The following is a 25,379-nucleotide window of genomic DNA, read 5'->3' as shown; positions in this document are numbered from 1 at the left end:
TCCCACATATGCTGAGCACTTGTTGGCTGCTTTTCCTTCACATTCCAAGTGACTACCTCCTGAAGATGGTTGAAAGAATGCCAAGAGTGTAAGGACCGACTCCAGAGAAGAGAAGCAGGTCACGGGAGTTGAAGATTTAATGAGGAACAGACATGGAACAAGCCAGGAACAGCGTCAGCATACGGGTAACACAACATATTAACATTAATGCTAAAGCGGGGAACAGAGCGGGGGAACAGACATATATAGGGGAGGTAATGACAGAGGTGATTAAGTCCAGGTGAGTCCAATAATCGCTGATGCGCTTGACGGGGAAAGGCAGGTGTGCGTAATGATGGTGGCAGGAGTGTGTAATGTTGGGGAGCCTGGCAGAAGAGTGGGAGCAGGCGTGACAGTACACCCCCCTAGGGGGCGTCCCACCTGGGCAAGCCTGACGGGCTGGCCGAGCACGGGCGCTGGACAAGCTGGCTGGGTGTGAAATCTCGACGAACCGGCAGATGCGTGAGAGCCTGGCGAGCCGGCTGAGGCATGAAGGCCTGACGATCCTGCTGAGGTGTGGGAGCCCGGTGATCCGGCGGAGGCGTAGCAGCCTGACGAGCCGGCTGGGCGTAAAAACCTGACGATCCGGCTGAGACCTGACGTGGGATGGGTGCCTTCCAAGCCAACCAGGGCAAGCAACCTCTCGAGCCAGCTAGGGCTGCCTCCTCATTAATTCACATAGAAGTAGTCCATTTCAGCGTTGCGAACAATTTATGTTTGAGAGTTTACTGAGCCGGATAAACTTCTCTCTTCGAGGAGAGCCCACCACACTTCACTCATGTTTGCGCAGATCAAGTATGCATATATTTGCGCAGTCTTGGAAGAATTGGAAAATTTTCTTGCTGGCGCTCGCTTTGCCTTCCTTGTTGTTTTCCTTACAAATAATAACTTTGGACATGTGTGCGTTCCTAGTCTGTATATCGTGTTGTCATTTCTACTGTAGGCGCATACAGTACATATGTATGTATGTATGTATGTATGTATGGACCATAATGTATTTACAGTTTTATTCACATGTTTTCAAGTACTAATGACAAATAATGCATTCCGATTTTTCCATAGATTGTAATGGACAACTATGATGTGTGTAAAACACTTTTTGGAAGGTTGTACTGATTATAATGAGCTAAGCTATTTGCCAGCTATGTATGGTACCATGTTTGTTGACATTATACAATGCAATCTGGGTTTCACGTAATCTGTCAGACCAAAGATGTTATAATGAGGTGAAGGAATGGTTCACTCATCTTTCGGGTAAACTTCCGAAAGTGAATGAAGGGAAGTAGATGATCGTAGACGACACACCCCCATCAACATGTATACTATAAACAGACCAAACTCATCTTGTCTCCTCTTATTATCTTTAGTTGATGCGGAAAAAAACAAGCAAGGCAGCTTGTAAGTCAATCTTTCCTCAGTTAGCGCTAGAACAAATGTAGCCTACATTTTTGATTGTGTTATGTTGTAGCTACTTCTGTGAATGTCTGATCATTCCATCCTATAATAAACTGGTCACATTCTGGACATAACTTTGTAAGGATTGTGTTTGTGCAAAATGTTTCTGTGAAAACAAAAGTGTGGCCAGCTCAAATGCTAATTGTTGCGTCAATCGAAAATGGACATTCTAAATAAGCATTCTAATCAAGTGTTCTAATCACACCAGTTTGAATGTACGCAACAGGGACCAATGTAGAATGATCACACCCGTTTGTTGGTACGTGTGAAAAGGTTAAATGGATGGGTTTATTGGGGTAAAAAAAATATATATATAAAAAATATATATATATATGCTATGGACCACCAGGCTGACATGCAGCCAGCCTGTCGTTTTTGTGTTTATACTTTTTCATAACGACAACGACAAGTTTGATGTCGGACGACAATAGAATGTTCATGATGTCATTGCGACAACTGTCTACAGACATGTCGATAGACATAGTATAAACTAATCTTTAGTCTTGAAATATTTGGTTGTTTAGTACACTACCGTAGTCACTCTGTTTAGCACATGGCCTCATGTGAATCCTTAAAGAGATGGGTGGGGCTAAGGCTTAAGAGGGTGTGAACAATGCTGAATGGGTGTAGACAAAGAAAACCTCTCCAGTGCCATTTTCTCAAAAGTGGGGTTACAACTTTCAAATCAGAATTACTTTCCCATTGTTCCTCAACTATAGTGCATGATATACCATTTTCTAGCTCGGAGTCTGTACTTTTATCCAATGCAAAAAACACAATTTCCAATTTTGCTACATAAGACCAAATTGAGCCGGTCGGTCACATTTGTATTGCAATTCAATACTGTGATTTTATTGCGACGCCATGATCCAAACATAATGCTCACCATGTGTCTTCTGCAGAAGGACAAGAGAGAGCCATGAGAAAAATAGAGTTTTGATCAGTCATGGAAATAAAAGTGCTGAAAACAAATTCGCCACTTAAAAAGAAGATGTAAAACAAGCTACAAAGGAAAAATACTGGAGTTTTGGTGCAGGTACAACCAACTAGTGCAAAAATAATGTGGCAATATTGTCAAAACGGTACCATATGATATAGCGTCAAAAATAATATACCAATATGTAACTCTATAGATTTTTTTCCTGATCACTAGTGCCTGACTGAACACATGACAGAGCTGCAATCAGACACCTTTAAATCGTATCTCAACACTAGAACAATAGCTTCCAGTCCTCCCAAAATAGCTATGCAAAGCCGCTTAATAACTAACACGCTTTGAGATTTCTATACACCAACAATCACAGCTTCTCTTCTACTTCAGTGGCATAAAATGGTTTCTTTAGAACAGCATTCAAGAGAGCATTATTTTTAAATAGATATGTCTTTATACTTAGACGTGTTCTGTACACACAAATGAAATGGGCTGGGATTTATGTGTCAAAATAGGCACAGCAGCTCCCAGTTTCTAATTGCCTATTTTGTTACTATCACATAATGTTCATATCAAAGTGACGGTCATCGGTCATACAATCTTCAAAGGGATTCTTTGCCTTTCTCATGTCTGATGGAATGTAATTACAGTAAGATGCTACATGATGGATGTGATACTACACATCAAACATTGTACGGGTTACAAAACAAAGTACATTGGGTATCATAAGTATTCACCCCTTGGATTTCTTTACATTTGATTGTGTTACAAAGTGGGATTAAAATGTATTTAATTGTACTTTTTCGTCAACAATCTACACAAAATACTCTGTAATGTCAAAGTGGAATAGAAATTATAGATATTTTTTAAGATGAATGAAAAATAAAACAATATACCTTGATTAAAATAGTAGTCACACCTCTGAGTGAATGTTAGATACATATTTGGCAGCAGTTACAGCTGTGAGTCTTCTTGGGTAAGTCTCATAAGAGTTTTTCACACTTGTATTGTGCAATATATTTGTCCATTATTCTTTTCAAGGTGTTGGGGATCATGGCTAGACAGCAATTTTCAAGTCTTGCCATAGATTTTCAAGCAGATTTAAGTCAAAACTGTAACTTGGCCACTCAGGAACATCTTCTTGGTAAGCAACTCCAGTGTAGATTTGGCTTTGTGTTATAGGTTATTGTCCTGCTGAAAGGTGAATTCCTCTCCCAGTGTCTGGTGTGAAGCAGACTGAAGCAGGTTTTCCTCTAGGATTTTGCCTGTGCTTAGCTCCATCCAGTTTCTTTTCATCCTGAAAAATTACAGTTTTTGCCAATGTCAAGGATACCCATACCATAATGCAGCCACCACCATGCTTGGAAATAAGGAGGCAGTTGCTCATGATGTGTTGTGTTGGATTTGCCCCAAACACAAGGCTTTGCATTTAAGCTAAACATTGTATTACTTTAGTGCCTTGCTGCTTACAGTGGTGTAAAGTACTTAAGTAAAAATACTTGAAAGTACTACTTAAGTAGTTTTTTTTACTATTTATATTTTTTACAGCTTTTACTTTTACTTCACTACATTCCTAAAGAAAATGATGTACTCCATACATTTTCCCTGACACCCAAAATTACTCATTACATTTTGAATGATTAACAGGACAAGAAAATGGTCAAATGGTCAAATTCACACACTAAACACATGCTTCCGTTTGTAAATTATGTCTGAGTGTTGGAGCGTGCCCCTTGCCATCTGTACATTTTTTAAAAACAAGAAAATTATGCTTAATATAAGGAATTTGAAAATATTTATACGTTTACTTTTGATACTTAAGTATATTTTGCTATAACATTTACTTTTGATACTTAAGTCTATTTAAAACCAAATACTTTAAAACTTTTACTCAAGTAGAATTTTACTTTTACTCAAGTATGACAATTGGCTACTTTTTCCTCCACTGGTTGCTTACATATGCATGTTTTGGAATATTTGTATTCTGTATATTTGTATTCTTTTTTCACTCTGTCATTTAGGTCATTATTGTGGAGTCACTACAATGTTTATCATCCATCCTCAGTTTTCTCCGATCACAGCTGTTGAATTCCGTAGCTGTTTTAAAATCACCAATGACCTCATGGTGACATCCTGTTCTGCAGCTCAGTTCAGAAGGACGACTGTATCTTTGATGTGTCTGGGTGGTTTAATACATCATCCACAGCATAATATAATTAAGCAATAAGGTACAAGGAGGTGTGGTATATGGCCAATATAACACGGCTAAGGACTGTTCTTATGCATGACGCAACGCGGAGTCCCTGGATAGAGCCCTTAGCCGTGGTATATTGGCCATATACCACAAACCCAGGTGCCTTATTGCTATTATGAACTGGTTACCAACGTAATTAGAGCAGTAAAATGAATGTTTTGTCATACCGGTGGTATATGGTCTGACATACCACGGCTGTCAGCCAATCAGCATTCAGGGCTCGAACCACCCAATTTATAATGCTAATTTGACCATGCTTAAAGAGATATTGAATGTCTGATTTGTTATTGTTACCCAGCTACCAATTACTGCCCTTCTTTATGAGGCTTTCAAAAAGCTCCCTGGTCTTTGTAGTTGAATATGTGCTTGATATTCAATACTTGACTGAGGGACCTTTCAAATGTTGTATGTATGGGGGAAAGAGGAAGGGGTAGTCATTCAAAAATCATGTCAACCCCTATTATTTCATAGGTCCATTTAATTTATGTGATTTGTTAAGCCACTTTTTTTAAGCCTAAACAAAGGGGGTGAGTACTTATGCAACGGCTATGTTTTAGTTATTTAATTTGATTAATTTGTAAACATTTGTAGAATATATTATTTTATTTTCACTATGACATTATTATTATTATTAAAAAATAATTAAAAAACACATTTACAATGATACCCTGGTATCAAACCTTCCCCTAACCTGGACGATGCTGAACCAATTGTGTGCTGCCCAATGGGACTCCCGATCACGGCCGGTTGTGATACAGCCCGCGATCAAACCGGGGTCTGTAGTGATGCCTCTAGCACTAGGATGCAGTGCCTTAGACCTTTGCGCCACTCGGGAGCCATGGAGATAATGGAGTATCTTGTGTAGATCAATAACAAAAAAAATCACATTAAATCTATTTCAATCCCACTTTGTAATGGAAATAAATGTGAAAAAATACTAGGTGGGGTGAATACTTATGATACCCATTGTATATGGTGGATGATGACTATGGTATGGAAAAGGTCATTGGCAATAACATCCCTTCTATTTCACCCATCATTTCAGACTGCATTACACAACCACCAAACCCTTAAAAGAGGATATTAATTGGATCTAAATTAAATCAATTTAACTTCCAGCCCCCAGTCAAAGGCAGACTAAAGTACTGGCTCACTCATTCCACCACACGACGACATCAAAAGCAATAAAAGGGGAAAGCTATTCTAATTGCCTGCAAGCGACCTCCTTACCAATATAGTGCTTTGTATGCTCTATTTCCTAGTCCTCCGACGGCAACTCACTTCTGACGGCCAAGTTCACATGTTTAATCTCCAATCTGCTTTGGCAAAGCATTTTCGAAAACACACACTTCAAACAATGGGACTGGGTAGGTAGGTAGATCTGAAGAGCATTGTCCCGGTCTCCATCCCAATAGGATATCTGGCTCCATGTCGCCATCTTGCAGTCCAGGGGAAGTACTGCGGTTGTCGGGGTGGAGGCAGGTTGATTGATTCCCTCTCTCCCAGATGTGACATTCTGCTCACACCTTCTGATGTGGATTACAGAAGATGAAAGGCAACAGGCGGACTAGCGAGCAGGGGGGAGAGCACGAGACAGGGGTGAAAAAGGACCACCTCTCTCTGAAGAGAGCCATGGCCTCTAATGTCTCCACTGGTTACCACCCTCTCTCTGAGCTGGGAGGGTGGCAGGGAAAGGGCATAATGGGCTACATTCAGAACAAGTGTTCCATTTGGCTTGTTCCAAGAGACTGCTGTAATGCTAGGCCACATTGAAATGGCACAGAGAGTTCAGCCCCTCAGAGACGCACTGGCTGGGGACAGAGTCATAAAATCACAGGCACAGAGTTAGAGAGGCAGAGGAATAGAGAAGTGAAAAGGTGAGTATGTAAAAAGTTTGCTCCAGTGAAAGTGCAGCAATCAGCGGGAGTGTGACACACACACACACACCCACCCACACACACCCCCACACACACCCCCACACACACACACACACACACACACACACACACACACACACACACACACACACACACACACACACACACACACACACACACACACACACACACACACACACACACACACACAGCACTCATCATAAATCAGGGAGATGCAGATCTCTCTCTGCCTCCCACTTATCTTCCCCCCTGTCATCCATCATTCCCATCGCCATGCGTCCACACACACCTCCCCGTCCAGAGGGAAGCGCTTCTCCTTGTTAAGCACCAAAGTCATCATCACGCCGCTCATTAGTATTTCACAACCCTTTTAATACAGGGGTGATAGTGCACCATATAATACAGGGGGGATAGTGCATCATATAATACAGGGGGATAGTGCACCATATAATACAGGGGGGATAGTGCATCATATAATACAGGGAGGATAGTGCACCGTATAATAGAGGGGGGATAGTGCACCGTATAATACAGGGGGGATAGTGCACCGTATAATACAGGGAGGATAGTACACCATATAATACAGGGAGGATAGTGCAGTGTATAATATAGGGGGGATAGTGCACTGTATAATACAGGGGGATAGTGCATCATATAATACAGGGGGGATAGTGCACCGTATAATACAGGGGGATAGTGCACTGTATAACACAGGGGGATAGTGCACTGTATAATACAGGGGGGATAGTGCATCATATAATACAGGGGGGATAGTGCACCGTATAATACAGGGGGGATAGTGCACCGTATAATACAGGGGGGATAGTGCACCGTATAATACAGGGAGATAGTGCACTGTAAAATATAGGGGGGATAGTGCACTGTATAATACAGGGGGGATAGTGCATCATATAATACAGGGGGGATAGTGCACCGTATAATACAGGGGGATAGTGCACTGTATAACACAGGGGGATAGTGCACTGTAAAATACAGGGGGGATAGTGCACTGTATAATACAGGGGGGATAGTGCATCATATAATACAGGGGGGATAGTGCATCATATAATACAGAGGGATAGTGCACTGTAAAATACAGGGGGGATAGTGCACTGTATAATACAGAGGGATAGTGCACTGTATAATACAGAGGGATAGTGCATCATATAATACAGGGGGGATAGTGCACCGTATAATACAGGGGGGATAGTGCACTGTATAATACAGGGGGGATAGTGCACCGTAAGCAGCTCCATATTACCATGCCTCATGTAGCGTCTTTCTCATCTTTCAGCAGGCTGGTCTGTCTGGCTCCCACAGAGCCTGCTGAGTAGACGCTGCTTGCCCAGGGTTCAGCAGCACTCACATACCAGCTCTCTCTCTCTCTCTCTCTCAATACCTCACTACACACTGATAGATCATTACCATCTCCTATAGTCTCAGCCTCACACACACACGCAGCAGCTCTTACTTATACAACGGGATGGAATCATCACAGACAGAGGACACAGGAACACAGCCTTATAATGAGCATGTGCTCTGTCACCCCCCATACACATAGACACAAATTAAAGCCACAATGTGTGCTTGTGTGCATCTCTGACTGGGATGTGTTCTGTCTGTGTTGTTGGTGAATATGAATGGGAGGCAGGAAAAACAGAGAGAGAGTGTGAGTCGTGAGTACTCATGAATACATGTTTTAAATGTGAGAGAATGAGGGAGCAGAGAGAGAATGGAGAGAGAGAGAGAGTGATACAGACAGAGTCTGGCATGGAAACAGAGACTGCCTGCTAGCAGTGCAGTATGCTCAGCCTCAGACAGTCACTGGTTCCCTTTCTCTCTGGCTGCCTGGCTGTTTCTGTTTGTACTGAGGATTTGGGAGTCCCGGGCTTTGCAGCTCTTCCCCAGCAATTATCTGCCTGACGGAAGGATGACAGCAAACAGACGAAGAGATGAAGACATCGTGGAAACAGGGTGACGCCATCCCACTCCTCCTCCACACAGTAGAGCCGAGACCACAACCAATAGATTTATAGGGGGATTTTTTTTATACCAGCCGGAATAACGCATCTGTATCAATCTACTACTCTGCTCTACTGTGTGTGTGTGTGTGTGTGTGTGTGTGTGTGTGTGTGTGTGTGTGTGTGTGTGTGTGTGTGTGTGTGTGTGTGTGTGTGTGTGTGTGTGTGTGTGTGTGTGTGTGTGTGTGTGTGTTTGGGGGTTTGGTTTAGAGTTACGGTTACAATTAGGGTTAGGGTTACAATTAGGGTAGGGGTAGGGGTAATGGTAAGGAGTTAGATTTAGGGTTACGGTTAGTGTTAGGAGTTAGGTTTAGGGTTTGGGTGAAGGTTAGGGTTAGGGAAAATAGGATTTTCTATGGAAGTTAATTTTTGGTCCCCACTAGGATAGAAGAACAAAACGTGTGTGTGTGTGTGTGTGTGATTGTGCATGTGTGTGCTCATAACATAAATACAGCGAAACACTGTCTGCCAGTTGACAAGGTTCTCTTTCTCTCTCTACACTAACACAGGCACACAAATAAGCCATTATTTCATTTTCCCATGACAGAAACCTTTTCAGTTGTCACATTTATTGAATTTATATCCATTGGCATTTTGTATAATTAGGCTACAGCAGGCCGATATTAAACCTGGATACATTCAAATGGAGAGCTCTCTGTGTGGGGACATACAGTATTTACTCTAATTATCAGAGTTTCCTGGCTGGGAAAACATCCCCCTCCAGTCCTACCTTACAGTCCTCTACCCCTCCATTCCATCAGAGCTAAATTGCTTTGCTCCAGGCAGAGAAGATATGGATGGTTCACTTTCCCACAAGGTCAGACCCTCCGTGAACAGAGTTAAGACCTTACAGTCCATTAAAGTGAACCGCTGAACCACAATCATCAGGGGAGAGAGCACTGGAGATCTTAGTCTTCCATTAAGACAGTGTGTGCGCGCGCGCGCGCGCGCGCGTGTGTGTGTGTGTGTGTGTGTGTGTGTGTGTGTGTGTGTGTGTGTGTGTGTGTGTGTGTGTGTGTGTGTGTGTGTGTGTGTGTGTGTGTGTGTGTGTGTGTGTGTGTGTGTGTGTGTGTGCGTGTGCGTGCATTCACGCAGGTGCATTTCCTTCAGCATCATCATTTCCAGGAAGCTTTTACTCCAGTATGGCTGCCATCAATAACAGCTACACCCAAATAAACTCTTAAGAGCTCTCCAACGTCTCTAACATCACAGGGTTGGCTCTCTCCTTTGATACCTTTCCTTCATTACACCGCTGGGGAGCAAGACTTTCAACCCTCCAACAGCTAATGTCTCCATAATCACTCATTACTACTGGACACGCAGCTCATCCGTGACATGTAGGAGGATGCTGGGGTCAAGCCACCTGACCTGTGTGTTCATGGCCGAGGGCTGATGACGTGATAACAGGCTGTTTTGGTGTTCATCTGTAACCCAGTCCCACAAATAGATCTGGGGGTGAGAGATCTGCAATTAGGAGAATCATCAGGTCCATAGCTGACCTTGGGTGGAGTGCTGCACCCCTCACAAGTTGAGAGAGAGAGAGAGAGAGAGAGAGAGAGAGAGAGAGAGAGAGAGAGAGAGAGAGAGAGAGAGAGAGAGAGAGAGAGAGAGAGAGAGAGAGAGAGAGAGAGAGAGAGAGAGAGAGAGAGAGAGAGAGAGAGAGAGAGAGAATGTGATAGCCATCAGCACTAATGACTGGCTTCCCTCATTGGCCTTATTGTGATCCTTCACCAGACATAATTAACACTAGGAAATACAAAGCTCCTCAAAAGACCAAACACCAGATACAGAATGTTGGGAGGAATGTGGTTTAGCCTACTCTGTATCCAAAAAGTCTCCCAAAATGTAAGGTTCAATGTAAAAGTAGGCTAAAGGGTTAATTGAGGGCATGGCTGGGAATTGTGTGTGTGGGGAAGGGAGGGATGAGTTTATACTTTTTGGCTTAGCTAAGCTTGATAAGATCACTAAAACAGAGATGTTTTCTACCTCTGAGCACTCGCCTCAGTAGGGCTAAGATTTATATTCTCAGCAAATTAAATTTGCTTGTGTGCATTTTGAATTTTGGCAGTGATATGAGCGTATGTGTCTTTGTGTTTATGTGTGTGTTTGTGTGTGTTTATTTGTCTAACTGGCCAAGGGCAGGCAGTGGAGTGTGTGTGTAGTCCCCTGTCCCTGCACCTGCTGCTGCAGTAATAAATGTAGTTGACATGCGGCCATGGCTGTGTCCCTTCTCTTTGATACTGCTGGATCAGTGGAGTGAGCCGTGGGCAGAGGAGAGGAGGGTCACTGAGGTGGGCACTCCTGTCTGTCTGTTTTCAGGCACCAAGGTAACGCTCGCTCTCCCATTCCCCCTTGAACAGTCATTTTAACATTCCCCTGGACTCCATGACCTTAAAGGACCCTGCCAACACCCCCCTGTCACACTCACACTGCAGGGCGGCTTAGAGGGGACTTTAACAGTCTGTTGACCACCAGACCCATAAACGTCCAGAGCAACAAATCTATCTTCCCGGCTGAGCTCACTGACTGACTCTCAGGTGCTAGCGGAGAAGAAAATAACTACTGCCTGTATGCAGTCATCTTAAAGAAGAGAGGCACATCACTTTCTTGCCCTTTATCTTTCCCTTTTCATTCCCTAAAACCACTTGCACAGTGCACTGTGCTGAGCCTTTGGAGGAAATACTTAGATAAGTCTATAAAATAAACAGTCTCCAGGTCCACAAGACTGCTTCGGAGAAGCAGAGGTAAAAAGGAAGGGAGAAAAGGAGAGCCAGAGACAGGGAGAAAGGCAGAGAGGGAGATAGAGAAATATTGGCACCTGCACCTCCCGGCTGTGGTGTTCTTATTCTGAATCATCGCTGAGGCTCTCAACTGCTTAGCGTTTCATTTCAAATACAGGGATTTATGCGGGGCACAGCAGCAGCTTATTCTGGAGGCAAACTTGGCGCCCTACCTGGGCTGCTTGCTATAAATAACAGTGGTTCACTTGATCACACACAGAGTGTACAGTAATATACTGATATTGGCCTGTATTCAGTGTGTTATAGACAGATTAACATGGGATATTACACATGGGGTAACAGGACATGGTAGAGGCATAAGTTACAGCTATAAGAACTTGAATGTAAGTTGTGTTGATCTGGCATTTGGGCCAACAGAGAGCCAGACAACTCTGGCAGTAACAGTCTGGGACACATTCTCTCCAGATGCAGCAGGAATGAACTTTTATTTCTCCTTCATTTACATGTAGCAGCCAGCACCCGATTAACTCTATTTTTTAATCTAACAATGTATGTTTATTTCTGTCATTTTAGCCAGACATCAGTGGAAATAAATGCTGTGCAAGTTTAGCAGCAGTACAATACTGAGTCTGTTTGGTAACCTGAAAATGCAGCTACTCATAGCAAAAGTTGAGTAACAAACATCTGGGCTCCAACACACAATAATAACCATGTCATCTATCAACACTAATAAATATGAAAAGTAACGCTACCAATCGTGATGGTCAAAATTCGGAGGAAAAGCTCGCCATTAATTCTGCGCCTGTCACTGCTTGCACCTTGCCATTTGACGGAGACACACAACTGGGTGTTCACCGGACAGCGGTCACCTTTGATGCTGCCTACTAGGAATCCAGGTCTCAAACAAGGCCATTGACAGCACCTGTTGAGTGAACACTTTGTAAAATGTCCCCGTGTTTCATATTGTCATTGCGACTTCATTCTGCAATGATGAGCAACAGTAGCCTACAAACTACCAAGGCTTTGAAAATTGGTCGCCTACTAGGCTGATTTTGCTGTGTCATTATTCAGCTATGTTGCCCTTCAGCACTTAAATAGAGCAAAGTGTGATTGACGGAGGCATCTGCTCCAAGTTATCAGTCTCTCCAAAGGAATGCCAGATAAGATTGGCAGCGAGCTATCTGAGCAAGTATAGCCTACATTAGAGGCGGCTGTCAAAGGTAAACGGAGAGGGAAAATATATACAAGAAGATGCATCTAAATTGCATTCCTAGCGTCCAATGCCACCCTGGTCTTATTATTCAAGTTAGACACTGACTGCTTCAGTTATACTCTCAGAGAGCTCAAGAGCTGCCTGCCATGTGAATCCTCCCCTCACACCGTTCGTTCACCCACATGAACACAGACAGAGCCAAAGAAACGCTCAACTTTGTAGCTGAGCGGAATATAGATGTGGCTGGAGACAAATGTTCGGCCGTGATTTGCACATAGCTCCACACATTACCCCAATGTCCTTAATGGACGGCTAAATGTGAACGGCATCTCTAAACCGAGTGTCTGACCACTGCAGATTAATGCCAAACTCGACACCCACTCCCCAAAACGACTAGGTGCCGCAAATGCTACATGTAAATCATTGGCAGTATTATTCCTCGACTGCTTCCCAATCATATATTTCGTGCTATTAAGTTACTGTACGTTTCACCGTTCTGAAATGATATTGGCTTAATGTAGTTTATTTTATATTTAGGTTTCATTCAATCTATGTAGACAAGCATGCAATATCGTTGGCTATGCAATGCAAATAAGCATTACCCCCTTGCAGTTAGTTAAGTGCATGTTAAAGACTGGAATATAAATCATTGATGAACAAATGCGGGAGGGAGCTATGCATTTCCAAATAAAACGATCCTGCTTACCTGTGAGACGAGGAACACAATGAGGATACGGATGCCAATCTCCATGGTCTCAATTCTCTGGGAATACATTTCAAAACAAGGTACAGGTTTGACCAGCTCTGCTCATAATTCCAGAGTCGAACTGCGAGCGTGAGAGTAAAGAGCTTGTCGCGAGCTGCCAACTTCCCAAATAGAACTGCAGCCTCACGAGCAAAGCATTGGATAGAGGCGCCGCCGAGACCACAACCAATAGATTTATAGGGGGATTTTTTTATACCAGCCGGAATAACGCATCTGTATCAATCTGAAAAAGTATTGGGTTTGATTTGTATTATCTATAGACAATTTACATGGACTGACACACATTCAAATGTGTTTGAATATTCAACTAGTAGATGCCCTCACCCTTTGATATATTTTTTTCGATTTGTAAATAATGATATGCCTGCATATCAGATGAGCAGATGTATGTCTCATTATTGCGAGATATCAGTAATGTAAAATGAAAGATCGAGAACATAGCCAATATATTAACATTAAATATGTAGACATGCACTTTTTCGTGAAACGACGTTATTGAAGAAGCGCTGGCTTCATCATCTCACTAGAATGTAGTCTAGTTCATTTGGAAATATGTGGGAGTTTGACAGCCCGTCAGAAGTGGCATTTTATTCCCTCAGTCTGCGCGCCTTGAGCCCCGGGGCATGTTTTTTTCCGAGGGCGCGAGATGAAATCGTGGCAGCGGAGAGTAGCGTTTGGGTGGAAAATACTGCCTCTCAACGCTATTCACCGGGAGACCCAGAGAAACGGATGGTTGCTGTGACCTCACTTTGGTAAATCGAACACATTTAAGTTCTGAAAAAAATATGACTTCTTAACACAGAATGTGTTCTTTACCTCTAGGCTAGAAAAAAGAATAGGATTTGATAGGTCTTATAGCCTGTGGCCCTATGCTATGGCACTTGTTCTCTTCTGATATGCAGGTGCGTTGGGTAAATAAGAATTCCCTATCCATAGTAGCAAGCGAATCTCTCTCTCTCTCCCTCTCTCACTTGCTCTCCATCTCTGTATTTCTGTATTTCTCTCTCTCTCTCTCTCTCTCTCTCTCTCTCTCTCTCTCTCTCTCTCTCTCTCTCTCTCTCTCTCTCTCTCTCTCTCTCTCTCTCTCTCTCTCTCTCTCTCTCTCTCTCTCACTCACTCACTCAGATGTTATCGGGGAAGTAGTGAGTGAGTTGCTGTACTATGATGTGGTCTGATCTCCTTCTCTGATATGGCACTATGCAGTGCAGCATTTCCTGTATCCCGCATCTAAGACATTTTAAGAAAGTTGAAGCTCAGCGTTTCTATACAATTTAAAAACGTTAAAATGGAGAACAGCAAAAACAAGCAAAAATGACCCCACCTGTCACGCCCTGACATTAGTTATCTATGTTTTCTTTATTATTTTGGTTAGGTCAGGGTGTGACGAGGGTGGGTATGCTTGTGTTGTCTTGTCTAGGGTTTTTGTAGATCTAGAAGTTTTTTGTAAGTCCCCTGTCGCTCCAGCGACGGTCCCCAGCCCGGAGTCTACAGCGACGGTCCCCAGTCCGGGGTCTCCAGCGACGGTCCCCAGCCCGGAGTCTACAGCGACGGTCCCCAGCCCGGGGTCTCCAGCGACGGTCCCCAGCCCGGAGTCTACAGCGACGGTCCCCAGCCCGGGGTCTCCAGCGACGGTCCCCAGTCCGGAGTCTACAGCGACGGTCCCCAGTCCGGGGTCTCCAGCGACGGTCCCCAGTCCGGGGTCTCCAGCGACGGTCCCCAGTCCGGGGTCTCCAGCGACGGTCCCCAGTCCGGGGTCTCCAGCGACGGTCCCCAGCCCGGGGTCTCCAGCGACGGTCCCCAGCCCGGGGTCTCCAGCGACGGTCCCCAGCCCGGGGTCTCCAACGACGGTCCCCAGCCCGGGGTCTCCAGCGACGGTCCCCAGTCCGGAGTCTACAGCGACGGTCCCCGGTCCGGGGCCTCCAGCGACGGTCCCCGGCCCGGAGTCTACAGCGACGGTCCCCGGTCCGGGGCCTCCAGCGACGGTCCCCGGCCCGGAGTCTCCAGCGAAGGTTCCCAGCCCGGGGTCTCCAGCGAGGGTCTCCGGTCCGGGGCCTCCGGCAGTGATCTGCGGTCCAGAGCCTCCGGCGATGATCCGCGGTCCGGATTTACGAAGGCGGAGGGATCAGTGTAAAGAGGGGGGGCGGCATCCAGAACCAGAGCCGCCACCGAGGGTAGATGCCCACCCGGACCCTCCCCTATAAGTTCAGGTTTGCGGTCGGGAGTCCGCACCTTTGGGGGGGGGGGGGGTACTGTCACGCCCTGACATTATTTATCTATGTTTTCTTTATTATTTTGGTTAGGTCAGGGTGTGACGAGGGTGGGTATGCTTGTTTTGTCTTGTCTAGGGTTTTTGTAGATCTAGGGGTTTTTGTAAGTCTAGGTAATTGTAGGTCTATGGTGGCCTGAATTGGTTCCCAATCAGAGGCAGCTGTTTATCGTTGTCTCTGATTGGGGATCCTATTTAGGTTGCCATTTTCACTTTTGGTTTCATGGGTTCTTGTCTATGTGTAGTTGCCTGTTAGCACTCTTTGTATAGCTTCACAGTTCGTTTTGTTGTTTTGTTAGTTTTGTTCAGTGTTCATTCTTAAAATTTAGAGAATGTACTCATACCACGCTGCGCCTTGGTCTCCTCCCTACGATGGCCGTGACACCACCCATTACCACATTGGTTGCTGCACCTTCATTCACCTCAGTCGATCTACAAGCAGATAGCCTATTAGCTATACAATTAGCCGCTACACATTAACTCAGCACCGGGTTTAAAAACCAGGGCTGCAACTTTCACTGGGGACGAAATTCCATTTCCCCCAGTTTTATCATTGGAATGTGAAACAAAACGAGGCTTTAGGACCATGCAGACGCCTCTGAGCGGTCGGGTAGGCTGTTTGGAGTGTAACTTATTTCAGTAAGATATCTCCCTGCACTAAATCCAAAGTTGTGTCACTGTTGAAAACTCAAAATTAATATGTACAGAGCGATCTTGTGTATTCTACTATTCTAACTCTCAACAGTAAGTTGAGACCCCAACTGGGTTCCATTTTATTATCATTTTTTGCTAATATGTCATATCCTGACCTGCTGATCATGACCATGCTAAACAAAGGGCTGGATGTTTCAGTAATAGCTTAGAGACATACACAATTAATGCACACAATAATTATTTTGTCTTTCTGAAGAGGAAAGTAATTAGTAGAGCCGGACAGGCTTTATGAGATACATTCTCAACATGTCTGTCAGCACCCACATTCCTTTAATTATTCAGCACAGTCTGTCATGTTAAACTTTTTCTGTTATTCCTCTCCTCAGTTCAGGAAATTATGAACTGTGTCACGGCTGTCTTCGTCCTCCTCATCTGACGAGGAGAAGCGAGAAGGATCGGAGGACCAATACGCAGCGTGGTAGGTGTTTGTCATTTTAATGGAAAAAACTGAACACTACAAAAACAACAAAGAAACAACCGTGAAGCTAAATACCAATCGTGCTGACACAAACACGACACATAGACAATCACCCACAACCCACAATGACAAAACAGGCTACCTAAATGAGGTTCCCAATCAGAGACAACGACTAACACCTGCCTCTGATTGAGAACCATATCAGGCCAAACACAGAAACAGACAAACTAGACATACAGCATAGAATGCCCACTCAGATCACACCCTGACCAAACAAAACATATAAACATACAAAGCAAACTATGGTCAGGGCGTGACAAACTGTCTGAAACCCATAGCCACAGGTATCTGATGTGATCCTGATTGTAGAGATATAGAACCACATAGACTGTTAGGATATTAGCTATGGTGCTTCGAGGTGCCAGTCCAAGACCAATTATGCTTGTTTAGAGACATTACCCTTTTGATTGTTATTCAGAGTGATCCAATGGCTTGTCTAAATCCTACTGAAGCACGACACTGCCAGTTATAGTGCCCGAGAATGTTAGATAACATGGTATATGATTTGTATGGTTGATTTGTTAATACCTGCTTAATAGAATTTAATGTTGAGATTTTTTTGCACCTCTTATAGGTATTGGTACTGCATGATGGCCATGGGTTTGGTTTGAGTGAATGTCAGGGGAGGCATCATGAGGAGAGCAGAAGTCCACGCCCATCAGTGAAGGTTACCTTGTGAATATAAAACTTTTCCATATCAGGCCCAAAGGTCAGGTGTCTATTATTGCTGCCCATCTCTCCTTCTTAGGTGGCAGAGCTGTCAATGTGCAAAGTTAATCTTCATGCTAAGTGTCGTTCAGGCTTCTTATGCCAGACAAATAACTCTGAAGAGGGATGAAGCTGAGGGATGTTCCTGCAGAGAAAGATGAGATGAACTTTGAACCAAGAGATAATGAAGAAAAAAATAAGTGTTACAAAATTCAGAGCCCCACACACACAGGATGCATATTATGATGATAAAGAATTTGTGCATATATCCATTGTTAGTATGGGAGGGAAAAGGTCATGCCACACAGCTGGGTGGGCTCCCTGTATTCCTTCTGCTCAGGAAAGCACTCAAATTTCCTTACTCTTCTCTCCGAATGTGAAAAATGAGGCCGGGAATTGTTGTGACGGTCTGAGGAATTGCTTTTCCAAGACAATGTTGCACAATTTTTGCGATATATTTGTTTATCAACAGAATAGGAGGGGATACAGCACATCAACACTGACAGCTCTATTTCAGGTCCATAAATTCTGGTGATCGAATTCAATAAATGAGCAGAAATAGGAAATACAGTAATAGTTCATTAAATGTATGACATAATGGTGGATCAGAATTGAAATGTCAAATAGAACAACATCTAGGGACATATTCCTGAATTGCTTTTGATATAGTACATGTCAGAAATTGAATGTTTTTAGTTAAATGTTCAGACTTCGGTCTGATTTTCATGCTTGCGGGTCTACAATTCAAAAGTGGAATCTCTGCATACTGAAAAAGGCATTCAGGGCTTTACTCAATTTGACAGCCTCCAAATAAGTTTGGCCTTGATTGGGCTAATACATGCATCAGTCACTTATTAATTGACTTCTAATGTTGAATAACAGGCTGTGTAATATTCAAATAGCACAATTAACTAAAGTAATGAATGCAAATAAGGTTCATTTTATCGTCTGTTTTCATGACGAGATTGTCCCGGGTTTATTACTAATGTGAGTGTCTCTACATACAAAACGCTGGTACTTGCGTCTAGTTGAGGACTGTGCTGGAAATGGCTGGGTGTAGTTTTGGGACTCATTGGTGATGAATGGAGCAGATACAGTACTTACTTGCCTTAATCCTCTTGGCCCCCTTGGAAGCATAGGGCATCTGCCATGGCTCTCCACCTCAGTAGAAGAAGAGGAGATGTGTAATGGTCCTCTTGGGTTTGACTCATCAAGCTGCAGGGAAGGAGAAGGAGCAGAGAGAGTAAAGTTAGGAGGAGAGGTTAAGAACTGCTGCCAGGACCAGAGGCTAGATTTACTTTGAACAAACCCTGGGGCAGAGAGAAAGTGCACCCGGGAGTGGACCAGGAGATGTAATAATCCTTCTACTGTATCAACTCTGCCTCAAAGAAGCAGGGGTCAATGGTACACTATGAAAATCATCATGGAGTGCTGTAGGTTTACCATGAGTGATGGAGTTTTAGTTATTGTGGAAATCCAGGAACTTTAATTAATTTTCTTATCATCGGGTGCTTAAGGATAGCAAAATTATAGCAAAATCTATCTAATATGTGACCAATTGACCAGGCATTTTAACCCATTCACATTTACATGATTCAATGATTCCTGATTCAAGGATTTTCTCTCTGACCATTCTGAGAACAGGCCTATAAGTTAACGTGAATAATTGACAGGTATTGATAGCTCAGTGAATGATTGAGGGATATTGAATTAGCCCAATGAAATCTGCCCGCAGGTGCTGTCCAGTGTCCACCCCTGAGAATACTGATTCCCTCTGTAATGAACCCAAACTAAACTGAGTTGAATCAAACCATCTATGCATATTCTCAATTATATAGATGAATTAGTTGAATCATCTGGAACAAAAACAAGCACACACAGAGGACACATGGACTGAGGAGCCTGATTTGGTTGATTTACAGTGTATTAGGCTACTATCAGATGCAGAAAACAGACCATCTCTCAAGGCTCCAGTGCTGATGAAACATATATTCACACCTTTATCAGCCGCCTGGGAATGCTGTGTCATCTCTGAGGAACGTCTTACAAAATCAAAGCATTCCAATGAATTGGACCGGATCCAAAATCTCATTTGGATGACTCAATGGTGTGTAAAGGTGGATGGGGTTGGTCGCTCCTGTGTGTTATTCTCCTATCTCACCACTAGGTGGGGATGAAGTTGCCCATCTCCATTCTGGACCCTGTCCTGGAATCAGCAGCCCTTTGTGGCCAGAGTTTGGTCCTTGGGAGTGAAGGGGTGACATACTGCCTGAGCCAGAGCCAGCCAGAAAGAGAGAGAGCCCTGTCCTTTTGCAGGCCCGTTGGAGCAAATTGGTCTGACATCGAATGCTTTATTACACCTTGTACCTTGCATCCTCTTTATTACTTACCTCCATCTCTTCCTGGACAACACACATATCTCTTTAAGTGTCTCACATGTTTTCCCCGTCTAAAATTGGGGATGTGTGTAAAGTATCGCTGCGAGGCAACTGAGGGTGCTGTCAGACTCATAAAAGGAGTCATGTAGTACCAGCAGGGACAACACGAAGTTAAAGTGGAACTGACAGCATTTTAGCAACATGAAATCTTATTAAAATCTGTTCATTTACAACCCCAGGAAGAATATGATACTTTCTATACATAAAAAAAACTTTCTAGACAGTACAACGTCAAACCCTCCCTCCCTCCCATCCAACCACCCACCCACCAAGGCATCATAAAAGGATATCACAAAAACATAAACAGTAATAGAAATAAAAACAATGGAAAAAGTTAAATATAAATAAAAATCGGTATCATACTTATAGTTGAGTCTTATCAGCACAATATATGGCCACTAGAGCAGACATGACTGCTTACCAAAATATACAAGGTACACTAAGTAAAAGACAGGCTCTCCATGTATTGTATGAATTGGGACCCGGTTAAGTTAAACTTTTGTTGGGACCCATGCGCAGTGTACCTAACATTCTCCAGAGGCAGAGATGACATCACCTCCTTAAACCACTGCATAAAGGAAGGCAGCTCTGCAGACTTCCAGTGAAAGAGGACAAGGTGGCGAGCTAGCAGCATGGTAACATTCTGATCTAGGGGAAGTACACCAAAAATGGCAGTGAATGGGTTGGGGCTAATATTTGTATTACACATATGTGAGAATGCCTCAAATATGGGGTTCCAGACGCCACTCAAAGATTGGCATGTCCAAAACATGTGTCCCACAGTCGCTGGACTCTGATGGCATCTCAAACAGTTGGGTCAACATTTGGATATATTTTTGACAGTTTGTCATTTGAGTAATGGAGAAGGTGCAAAACTTTGAACTGAATGAGCCCATGCCTTATGCTAAATGATGAGGTGTGGATACGCCCAATACTATGTTGCCACATGTCATCGGGTAGCTCGCTACCCATGTCTTGCTTCCATGCATATTCTGTATTTGCCAAGGAAGGCGGATTATTGTTCTGTATTATGTGGTATAATCTGGAGATTGTGCCCTTCAGATACAGGTTAAGATCTAAGCACCTCTCGACTGGACACGTAGTGGGCTCAAGTGGAAATGAAGGAAAATGTTCTTTAGCAAAGCTGCGAATTTGCAGGTACCTGAAAAAGTGGGTATTGGGAATGAGTATTGAATGAGACGAATGTGTTATCAACAAATAGGTCAAAAAAAAACACCAGACCGTTCCCATGCCAGAACTGGAAAGCCGTGTCAATCTGTGACGCTGGGAAGAAATGATTAGATGTTCATGGAGAGAAGCCGCTTACTTGTTTAAGGCTAAAGTGACTTCAGAATTGGGACCAGATTATAAGGGAGTTCTTGACAATGGGATTCAAAACATGGGTGCCAAGGTTCATGGGCAGTGGGGAGCACAGGAGCGAGACAGGAGAAGTTGGAAGGTTTGACTGTAACAATTTGGACCATCCTTGTTTTCAAATGTAGAAACCCAATAAACACATTTAGATATATTTGCTGACCAATAGTAGTGTAAAAAATTGGGATTTGACTTGCGTGGATTTGACTTGCAGCTGTCCAGTTGTTTGAACATCGACTTTGGAATGAGTACAAAAACCTAGGTAGTACAGTCATCATAACAGAATTAATGTGACCTGCTAATGAAATGGGAAGAGACGACCACCTTGTGAAATCCTCCTTAGTGCGCTCTGGCAGTGTTTTGAAGTTATTTTTGGAAATTGGCATACCCAATACCTTCTGCTAACTGATTAATGGGGAAGAGCACACTTTTTGTTAGGTTTAACTAACCAGAGAATGTCCCAAGAATGTCCCAAAACCTTGTAGCATGTCCAAGAGATAGGGTATAGACTCCACCGGGTATCAGGGCACAAGGCGAAACCTAGATGCAGACACAGGAGGCAGATGGTTAGAGTTTTTGTAGTTTATTTATAATCCAAAAGGGGTAGGCAAGAGAATGGTCATGGACAGGCAAAAGGTCAAAACCAGATTCTGAGTGCAAGAGGTAAAGAGTGGCAGACAGGCTCGATGTCAGGGCAAGCAGAAGGGTCAGGCAGGCGGGTACGAGGTCCAGAAAATACAGGCAATGGTCAAAACCGGGAAGACTAGAAAAAGAGAATAGAAAACAGGAGCACAGGGAAACACGCTGGTTGACTTGAAAACATACAAGACGAACTGGCACAGAGAAACAGGAAACACTGGGATAAATACACTGGGGGAAATAAGTGACACCTGGAGGAGGTGGAGACAATCACAAGAACAGGTGAAACAGATCAGTGTGTGACACCGGGTTAAAGATGTATAAAATAAGATTGTCTGCATATAAGGACACCTTATGAATTATGTCACCCTTTAGTATTCCCTTAATCCTCTCCTCCGCCCGCAGGGCGATAGCAAGAGGCTCAATAGCCATATCAAACAGGAAAGAGGATAAACAACAACCCTGTGGAGAGGGAAGTAGCTGGAGGAAACATTGTTGGTGTGAACAGAAGCCACTTGGGACGAGTACAAAATCTTAATCCAGGAAAGGAATGATGGGCCAAACCCAAATCTCTCTAGTACTGTAAATACATATTCCCACTCAACCCGGTCGAAAGCCTTCTCAGCATCAAGAGAGATGATGACCTCTGGCTTTAGAGTTGAGTGGGCAGAATAAAGAACATTAAATAGCCGGTGCATATTATAGAAAGATTGCCTACCTGAGATAAATCTGGTTTGATCAGAGTTAATTATATTAGGCATCACTGTCTCTAAACAGTGCGAGAGGACAATAGTGAGAATTTTATAAATGAACCACAAGTGGCTTATGAGCCACAGTCTAGGGGATTCTTGTCCTTTTTAAGCAAAACCGAAATAGTCGCCTGGGTAAGCGTCTGGGGCCGTTTCTGATTAGACAGGATTTCATTGTACATTGAGCTGAGGATAGGGGACAGTTTGGAGGAGAATGCGTAATAAAATTCAATAGGGAAGCCCTCAGGCCCAGGAGCTTTACTGCTCTATATGGACTGGATTGCCAGAGTAGCTTCATCATCACTTATTGAGGCATCCATGTTAGTTTGTTCATCTAAATTGAGACAGGGGATGTCCAGATTGTCTAAAAATGCAGGCATATGAGATGCGTCAGGAAGAGTCTCTGACGACTAAAGACCAGAGTAGAATTGCTTAAATTGATTGTTGATTTCTTTGGGATTGGTAGAAGTTAAATCAGCTGCAACACAGATTTCAGGTATGGTGCTGCTAGCAGGGGATTGTCAAAGCTGGTGATATAACAACTTGCCAGCTTTCTCTCCGTGTCCATAAAATGTCTGCCTCGACTTAACAGAGGCTGCTCCGTTAGTTTAATGGAAAGATCGTCGAATTCTGATTGGTGTAGAAGTCTCTCTTTGTAGAGTTCAGGAGTTGGAGAAGGGGCATATCTGTTGTCCACATCTAGAATGAGTTGAGATAGCTCCAATAAGCGTTCAGTGCGCTGTTTGTTGTCATAAACTGTGTATGAAATAATTAGGCCCCTTAGATATGGATTTTTTAAAGGCATTACAGGATAGTTGTAGTGGGACAAGTCGCCACGCGCCAGGCTTTGGTCTGGTTCTGTCTAGACTTCGATTGAAATCTCCGCCCAATATCAAATGTTGAGAGTTGAGGTCAGGAAGTGTTGCAATGAGGTCAGAGAAAAATTGAGCATCATCCCAATTAGGACCAGAAAGGTTAGCCAGATCAACCTGTGTGCTAAACAGTTTCCCCATCACTATAACATATCGGCCATTAGCATCTGAAATTACTTTGGAGGAGACAAACAGGGTGCTTTTTCTGATAAGGATGGCTGCCGCTCTGGCCTTAACACCAAAGTTGGAGTGAAATATCTGGTCGACCCATATTCTTTTTAGTTTATCATGGTTGCTGGACCGGAGATGGGTCAATGTCCGAACTTAAAGAATTAAGATGAGCATACATACGCTCGACCACATGGTTAATTCCTTTTAATTTCCAGCTGATAAAGCAAGTGGAGCCTAGAGTATGTGAATTAGGCATAGTCATAGTAATTAGACATGAATGTTAGTACAATCACATGGCCAGTGTGCTGAAAGGTCAGAGTAATAAAATATAAAGAAAAGAAAAACCAGCAACAAAAAAAACGAAATACCCCTTCCCCCTGTTGGAAGACTGCATCTACCTCTCCTAGACTAGAACAAGATACTACCATGTTAAACTGAACCTCAGTAGAGCTCTATCCAGGGCCAACATAATCAAGTTTACACATAGGGAAGGAATTCTGGAGGGACCACCTCAGTTCTCTAATGTATCTTATGCATCAGAGAACTGAGTGTGTGCAAAGTTGTCATCAAGGCAAAAAGGTGGCTACTTTGAAGAATCTAAAATCAAATATATTTTGATTTGTTTAACACTTTTTTGGTTACTACATGATTCCATATGTTATTTCATAGTTTTGATGTCTTCACTATTACTATACAATGTAGGAAATAGTCAATATAAATAAAACCCTTAAATGAGTGTCCAACCTTTTGACTGGTACCGTACATACCATAATTGTTCATAACATCAAGTTATTGGAAGAATAATTGTCCTTTTTGGCAGCAGGGTGGAGGCACATTTCTAATCAAAAGATGAGTTCACTAGTTGTTGATAGGTGGGCTAGTGTTGTCGTTCACTAGTCGTGGTAGGTGGGCTAGTGTAGGGTCAGGGTCAGAGTACGGGCTTACAATGGCTAGTTAGCCGTATGCCGCCTGTCCTCCTGTGGATGTAGGTGCGTGAAGATGTATTCTTTGGCCCTGGTTGGGTCCACGAATGTCTTCTGCTCGTCGGAGGGAGTAGTGATCTTCAGCACTGCTGGTTAGAGAATGCCGAACTTGGTGTCCCGACAGCGATGTAGGAGCCACGTCACTTCGTTGAAGGCCGACCTCTTCTTCATGACTGCCGCCGTGTATTCCGGGTAAATGCAAATCTTCTTGCCTTCGTGGGCGATGGGAGCCGCTCGTGATGCCTTACGGAGGATATCTTCTTTCTGCTGAAAGTAGTGGAATTTGACTACGATGGGTCTGGGTGGCTCCCCATTCTTCGGTGCGGACTGTAAACTTCTGTGCATACAGTCAAGGGTAGGGGCGTAATCGAGGCCTATGGTCTCCAGTTCCTCTCTCATGCCGAAAATGCGACCGTTCCCCCGGCGCTGTCAGTTCTTGAGGTCCTCGACCTTGGAAGTAAGTTTGACGACATCTGATGATAGCCGGGTGACTTGCTCTTCCAGTATCACCACTTTGTTAGAAGTAAGTATTTTCGCCACCCTACAGGCTATTCAGACGGGTGTCCTGTTTCGCCAAGTCTTCTTTAACGGAGTCAATCTTTGTGTTGACCTTGGTAGCGAGAGTGGCTATTTGTGTGGATAGGTCAGTGGATAGTGACTCCATCTTAG

General features: G+C 43.6%; 1 protein-coding gene and 1 long non-coding RNA gene across 2 annotated transcripts in view; one reads left to right on the top strand and one right to left on the bottom strand.

The window, feature by feature from the left end:
- cdh13 (cadherin 13, H-cadherin (heart)) overlaps window positions 1–13,450 on the bottom strand; it is a 526,046-nt gene extending 512,596 nt beyond the window's left edge. Inside the window, exon 1 of the mRNA XM_071326199.1 lies at window positions 13,259–13,450. Within this exon, the coding sequence (XP_071182300.1) occupies window positions 13,259–13,327 (69 nt within the window). The 5' untranslated portion in view covers window positions 13,328–13,450. The remainder of the gene's footprint in view (window positions 1–13,258) is intronic.
- Window positions 1–25,379, top strand: part of LOC139530103 (uncharacterized) — a 428,447-nt gene that overhangs the window by 7,136 nt on the left and 395,932 nt on the right. The window lies entirely within an intron of this gene.

Source organism: Salvelinus alpinus, chromosome 9 (assembly GCF_045679555.1).
Source record: "Salvelinus alpinus chromosome 9, SLU_Salpinus.1, whole genome shotgun sequence".
Classification (NCBI taxonomy): Eukaryota; Metazoa; Chordata; class Actinopteri; order Salmoniformes; family Salmonidae; genus Salvelinus; species Salvelinus alpinus.
Note: the sequence above shows the minus strand (reverse complement) of the source record. Positions and strands in the feature narration are given on the sequence as shown.